Here is a 7,158-nt window from a genome sequence, read left to right on the forward strand (position 1 = left end):
GTTCCTTGTGAACAAGATGTACACAGAGTGCTTATTACGGAAATAATATACTTTAAACATGTGAACTGAATGTAATGTTTTGCAGTTAAATCTAAATGCATTATAGTTGAAATGTATATTGAATGCGATTAGCTGAACTTAAGAGTGTTTCTGACCCACTTAAGTAAGACCTATTTATATGTAATTTACACAATTACTCTATTGTCTATTACTACTGTCTTGGTTAAATATAGGGTTAAATTACTGCATGAATGTACTGGCACGTACTCTATTGAGACTTGCATAATGTATTTAAATATATTTGCAATTACGCACTTTTACACATCATTACTGCATGGAAATGTCCTGTTGTTCTGCTTCCTGTAAGTTTCTTGATATTAATAAGCATTTTTTCCAAGTAATCTATAAGCAGGAGGACACATGGAGGCCAAAACAAAGAGCATAAGATACAAGGGAAATGAAGAGACACAAAGTCCAAGCTACTGACAGTTTCACCTCCTGTAAACAGAGCTATCAGGAAAACCACAGCAGCGTCTCGCTCTCAGGAAGCCACTGATACGCCTGTTTCTTCATCTACGGAGCAAACAGATGAAGTCGAAGCACATCTCGCTCGTTTCCTGATGAGCATGTGTGCTTAAGAACAAATGTCCCTTTGACTCTCACTGAGCACAGAAAGCATGAGAGTAGTGTTGTGTTTTAGGACGAACACACTGTCTTTAGTTTACTTTACTCGTCTTCAGGACTTACAAATATTACGAGAGATTCTTAAGAGAAAGGCTAAGTTCAACGGACTCCTTTAATGCATGTCTATCCACCTTATTTGTCCCGTAGGAGTGGACGCGGCCATTTGTAAGTGTACTGTGTCTGGCTTCCGGTGTCATCCGCTTGCAGCTATTTTTAGCTGCTTTGCTGCTTGATATTGCAAGTGTGTCTTACCATATTTCAATGTTACTTGCTAATCATGTTCGCAACATGCTAATCATGCTAGAAACATGCTAACAACTGGCTAATCGTGCTAGCAACATGCTAATTACTTGCTAATCATGTTAACAAACTGCTAGTAACATGCTAATCATGCTAGAAACATGCTAGCAACTAGCTAATAATGCTAACAGCATGCTAATCGTGCTAGCAACATGCTAGCAATGTGCGAATCATGCTAGTAACATGCTAGTAACTTGCTAATCATGCTAGTTACTTGCTAATAATGCTAGCAACATGCTAATCATGCTAGCAAAATGCTAGTAACATGCTAATCATGCTAGCAACATGCTAGTAGCTTGTTAATCATGCTAGAAAAATGCTAGTAACTTGGTAATCACGCTAATCAATCTAGCAACATGCTGATTACTTGCTAATCATGTTAACAAACTGCTAGTAACATGTTAATCATGCTAGAAACATGCTAGCAACTAGCTAATAATGCTAACAACATGCTAGCAACATGCTAGCAATGTGCGAATCATGCTAGTAACTTGCTAATCATGCTAGTTACTTGCTAATAATGCTAGCAACATGCTAATCATGCTAGCAAAATGCTAGTAACATGCTAATCATGCTAGCAACATGCTAGTAGCTTGTTAATCATGCTAGAAAAATGCTAGTAACTTGGTAATCATGCTAATCAATCTAGCAACATGCTGATTACTTGCTAATCATGTTAACAAACTGCTAGTAACATGTTAATCATGCTAGAAACATGCTAGCAACTAGCTAATAATGTTAACAACATGCTAATCATGCTAGCAAAATGCTAGTAACATGCTAATCATGCTAGCAACATGCTAGTAGCTTGTTAATCATGCTAGAAAAATGCTAGTAACTTGGTAATCATGCTAATCAATCTAGCAACATGCTGATTACTTGCTAATCATGTTAACAAACTGCTAGTAACATGTTAATCATGCTAGAAACATGCTAGCAACTAGCTAATAATGTTAACAACATGCTAATCATGCTAGCAAAATGCTAGCAATGTTCGAATCATGTTAGAAACATGCTAGCAAAATGCTAGTAACTTGGTAATCATGCTAGCAACATGCTAGTTACTTGTTAATCATGCTAGCAACATGCTAGTAGAATGCTAATCATGCTAGTCACTTGCTAATGATGCTAACAACATGCTAGTTATTTGCTAATCATGCAAGCAAAATGCTAGTCACTTGTTAATAATGCTAACAAGAGGGTAGTAACTTGCTAATCATGCTAACAATATGCTAGTTACTTGCTAATCATGCTAGTAAAATGCTAATCATGCCAACAATATGCTAGTAACAGGTTAATCATGCTAAAAACATGCTATCAACATCTATCTAACTTTTCAAACTTCAGGCTTTTACAACTGCTTTAAACTGCTTTTTCTCAAGCCAACCTAACTTTTTTTATCTAGTTGCAATTAACATGCAATTCAGCGTCTGAAAACATTAAACATGCTAGTCACTTGCTAATGATGCTAACAACATGCTAGTTATTTGCTAATCATGCTAGCAAAATGCTAGTCACTTGTTAATAATGCTAACAAGAGGGTAGTAACTTGCTAATCATGCTAACAATATGCTAGTTACTTGCTAATCATGCTAGTAAAATGCTAATCATGCCAACAATATGCTAGTAACAGGCTAATCATGCTAAAAACATGCTAGAAACATGCTATCAACATCTATCTAACTTTTCAAACTTCAGGCTTTTACAACTGCTTTAAACTTTCGGGCTAGGCTTTCTCAAGCCAACCTAACTTTTTTTATCTAGTTGCAATTAACATGCAATTCAGCGTCTGAAAACATTACATTCAGTTTGCACTTAATTATATTCTTTTAAAATAATATTTTTTCCATAACAAGTACACTTTTTAAAACAATGCTAAAGTGCACTCTTCACAAGCACACCTCTCCTCATCAAGCCGCACAAAACATGATATAAACAGATAGTTTTATCTACCTTGAAGTTGGAAAACACATGCTTTCCTATACACAACATCACATTTAGATTACAGGGACATCAACATATAAAGCGAGGCATCTATATAGAGGAAGCTGTCACTGTGATTTCAATCGAACACGCACAGGAATAAATATGTAATGCGATAACATGGAAAGCACTAGAGGACTGATGTGTGTGTGTGTGTGTGTGTGTGTGTGTTTGTACAGGAGCTCTGACCTCTTTAGCTCTGTGATGAGAAGAGCGGTGCATGGGATGCCCAGCGCCATGAGAGAGATTGAGTTTATCGCTGGCTTGATGAAGGCCAGACAGGTGGTGATCCCTGACAGGACGCCGATGACCATTTGAAACCTCGATCTAGTGACATGGGAAGGAAACAGGGGTAGACGAAAGGAGTAAACAAGAGAAAAGTAGTGCAGAATGTTGGGCATCTTCAAGTACACTTTGATCTGAATGTGTTTGCGTGAAGATATGCGAGCGCACCTGTCTCTGCGGAATATCTTGGGCAGGTATCTCTTGGGAAACCACATGCCGATGGCACACATGAGCACCCACAGTATAGCCAGCTCATCCAGCATCTGCCCCAGGAAGCTCAGCGTCGCATGGAAATAAGTAGAGCCGATACCTTAAGAAGAACGGCAGGATCATGTGGCAATTACACACAGCAATTTACATTGTTTTAGCCCTGCATCCAAGCCGAATCGTTCACATCAGCACTGCGATGCATCATAAAAACGATTACATACGCGACGCTGTGTTCTTTTACACAAGAGCAGCTCACGATCCAGTGTTTTCAGTTTCTCGGAGAGACCCGATTCCCAATAAATGCTGCTCCACACAAACTGCTGAGCTTCGGTTGCGTTAACGTGCATTTGGGAACGTAACATGCGACAACCATCTTGGAATGAGAAGTGCTTATCAACAAAAGAGAAGCTTTATGGGCTGCATCAAAATAAATGTCTGATGTTTTTTTTAATGTTTGAAAATTAAGATAGTAAGGGGTCAAAGTATACTTCGGTTTTTAAGCGTTTAGTGCACATGACGCAAAATTCGTCACCAGAATAGTACGCGCGTACTAGGGCTGTGCAAAAAATCGAATACGATTTTCATGCGCATCTCGTCAGTAAAGCCGCTTCTGTGATTAGTAGTTAATCTCCAGCACGTGCTTTCAGATGGAGCGGCATTTACTACACAGAGCCGTAGTTCACTGACAAGCTACGCAAAATCGCGTTCAAAATCGGCAATGAATCGCCTGCAATTTTGAACGTGATTTTGTGTAGCTTGTCAGTTATCTACGGCTCTGTGTAGTAAATGCCACTCCATCTGAAAGCGCGTGCTGCTACTATACACGCACCACCCGATTTTTGTAACCAAAGCCACTGGAACCTTTAGCCAAAAAAAAAGCAACCTTTGGGAGCGACGTTTGTGCTGAGCTGGCAACTTTCCCATGCTGCTCCACAGTGAGCTTTAAATACACCACCGGTTTGTTGGGTAGAAGTCACACTTCTGCACAGACCAGTTTCCCAAACGACTGTCTTAACCTCAGCTGTTAAAGGAGGGAGAAGGTAAGTAAAGGAAGGCAAGTAAAAAGGAAGAAGCTTAATAAAAGCGCAGCACTGGTGAAGGCGACACCAGTGCGAGAACGGCAGCTTCAGTAAACCTAAAACGGAGACGGACATACAGCTGCATTGTTTGAACTATGTTAAGCTCTGCTTGTGAATGCACTTGGGTCATGTGAATATTAACACATCTTATGGATGATGACTAAGTGAAATGTGGTCCGTGTGGTTGTGTTGGCCGGTCACTCCCTTGTTTGCGGTTACAGAAACGGGTGTGATTTCTCAGAACACCTCTATACCTGTGAAACCTGTCAGGTAAAGGCGATATCTTATGCATGGTATTCTAAAATAAGTAAATAAATTGTACAGAAAAAAAGTAGAGAAAAATATAAAATGTAGAAATGAATACAGTTGACACCTTTATTGAATACATTAATAAAATACTATAAAAAGTAAAAATGTGTGTGTGTGTATATATATATATATATATATATATATATATATATATATATACACACACACACACACATATATTTATTTATGCATTTATCAGACGCTTTTATCCAAAGCGACTTACAGTGCATTCAGGCTATACATTTTTTACCAGTATGTATATATATATATATATATGGATTATACGTATATTTAGGGATATTTTATGCATGATATTCCAAAATAAATACATAAATTGTATGGAAAAAAGAAAAAAAAAACATAAGAAAGAAAAACGAAAGCAGAGAAATCTATAAAAAGAAGAAATAAATGATTTATATAATAAAATAAATAAAAACAAAGAAAATAATTACAATTATATATTTGATATATTAAGACTATACAGCTTACAGCTTAAAAAAATAAATAATTTAAAATAAATAAATAAATAAAAAATATATATATGCGTGTGTGTGTGTATATAAAGCCTATACAGTTTACAACTTTAATTGAATAAAATTATAATATGTTATTATATATTATAATATATGATTAATATTATAAAATCAGAAAGTATAAATAAATTATATATTAGCTATATTTAATATATGAAACCTATACAGCTTACAACTTTAATAGAATAAAAATCTAAAATATGAACACAAATATATATGTTGTAATAGCAGAATGGCTCTGATTACAGGCTTCACATATTAATGTATTTTCTCTGAGATAAGGTATTTCCTTCAGTAGCCCTTCCTTCCTATTTCCTGATGACCAGCAATATTCCCGAAAAGGAGGAAGAGTGGGTTTCACAAAACTGCGACCTCCTAACCATGCGTGCTGAAAAACAAGACCTTGCGCAAGAAGTTACTGTCGGTCAGTCTAACAGCTGGCAAGAATAAGCGAAGAAACCTACCGACGACCACCAGCAGAGCCCATATCAGATAGATGCCGCTGTTGAAGTGCGTGGCGTACTGACGAAACAGACACATGAGGATCGGAGGCAAGACGAAGAACAGCACGTTGCTTATCTGAAACGAGACAGGACGCTGGTGAGCGCATGCAAAGCAGTCCTAAAGTTGACAGACTTCAGCTAGCAGCAGCTCATCGTGAGTGCCACCACAACTAAACACACAGACAGCAGAGAAGAGGGACGCACGGTGTTATAGAACTCCGCGATTCCGGGATAGATGAGATAATTGCCTTCACACCAGTCCACCTCCGAGCTGCCCGCCTGCAGCTGAGCCCACAGATGCGCGTCCATCGCTGCGCTTTAACGCACGCATGCGAAGACAGTTTGTTGTAATCAGTGGCGCGTGTGTAGTCTTGTTATGTGAGCATGTCATCCTGCTGCCATCCAGCTCTCCTGTGCCGCTCTCTGCCCTTCTCTGACTGTACAATAACAACACAGCAACATGTGATCCGCGCATGCGCAGACCTGCGCTCGGATCAGCAAACAGGACAGGTTAGTTTGGTTCATATTTACAGTCACATCTCACTAGTTGCCCAGGTACATGCGTGGTCTACAAGAGGATTCATGATATTATATATACATTTACTAGGGTTAAAAGTAAATTTAACGATTAAAAAAAAACTTTAATTCCTCTTACACTGTAAAAAATTCTGGGTTAAATATGGACAAACCCAGCAATTGGGTTGTTTTGACCCAGAGGTTGGGTTAAATGTTTAACCCTACCTTCTGGGTAGTAACCCAAGGGCTGGGTCAAAACAACCCAATAGCTGGGTTTGTCCCTTTTTAACCCAGCATTTTTTTTAGAGTGCAATATTTAGCTATATGCTCAGATATATTGATATATTTTATTTTATTTGAAAATCTCCTGTGTCAAAACATTAATATTTTAGAAACACAAATATTTATATGCAATAGCCTATGCTGATATTTTATGTCAAGGGCCATTAGGGGTCCACAGTCCCCTAATAAAAAAAAGTGAAAGTGAAAAAAAGTGGCGTGACATGTGGCCAAGTATGGTGACCATACTGGGAATTAGTGCTCTGCATTTAACCCATCCTTAGTGCACACACACAGCATTGAACACACACCCGGAGCAGTGGGCAGCCATTTATGCTGCGCCGCCCGGGGAGCAGTTGGGGGTTCGGTGCCTTGCTCAAGGGCAAACTTTTCTAAATAATAAAACAAACATGTCAGGATGATAGCTTACTGGATTTCAGTTGTGTTCAAATTCTGGATCTATAGATCTATACAAAT

At 38.3% G+C, this 7,158-nt stretch overlaps 2 protein-coding genes across 2 annotated transcripts in view; one reads left to right on the top strand and one right to left on the bottom strand.

Moving 5' to 3' along the window:
* Window positions 1-6,274, bottom strand: part of LOC107559953 (alkaline ceramidase 2-like) — a 16,312-nt gene extending 10,038 nt beyond the window's left edge. Inside the window, exons 1-4 of the mRNA XM_016243984.1 lie at window positions 6,091-6,274; window positions 5,848-5,962; window positions 3,421-3,562; window positions 3,157-3,294 (exon numbers count right to left, since the gene is read on the bottom strand). Coding sequence (XP_016099470.1) covers window positions 3,157-3,294; window positions 3,421-3,562; window positions 5,848-5,962; window positions 6,091-6,195 — 500 coding nt within the window. The 5' untranslated portion in view covers window positions 6,196-6,274. The remainder of the gene's footprint in view (window positions 1-3,156; window positions 3,295-3,420; window positions 3,563-5,847; window positions 5,963-6,090) is intronic.
* The window catches only part of LOC107559928 (thymidylate synthase), a 6,338-nt gene continuing 5,378 nt past the window's right edge, over window positions 6,199-7,158 (top strand). Inside the window, exon 1 of the mRNA XM_016243957.1 lies at window positions 6,199-6,396. Within this exon, the coding sequence (XP_016099443.1) occupies window positions 6,271-6,396 (126 nt within the window). The 5' untranslated portion in view covers window positions 6,199-6,270. The remainder of the gene's footprint in view (window positions 6,397-7,158) is intronic.

The sequence above is a fragment of the Sinocyclocheilus grahami genome, unplaced genomic scaffold (assembly GCF_001515645.1).
Source record: "Sinocyclocheilus grahami isolate Dianchi unplaced genomic scaffold, SAMN03320097.WGS_v1.1 scaffold706.1, whole genome shotgun sequence".
Lineage (NCBI taxonomy): Eukaryota > Metazoa > Chordata > Actinopteri > Cypriniformes > Cyprinidae > Sinocyclocheilus > Sinocyclocheilus grahami.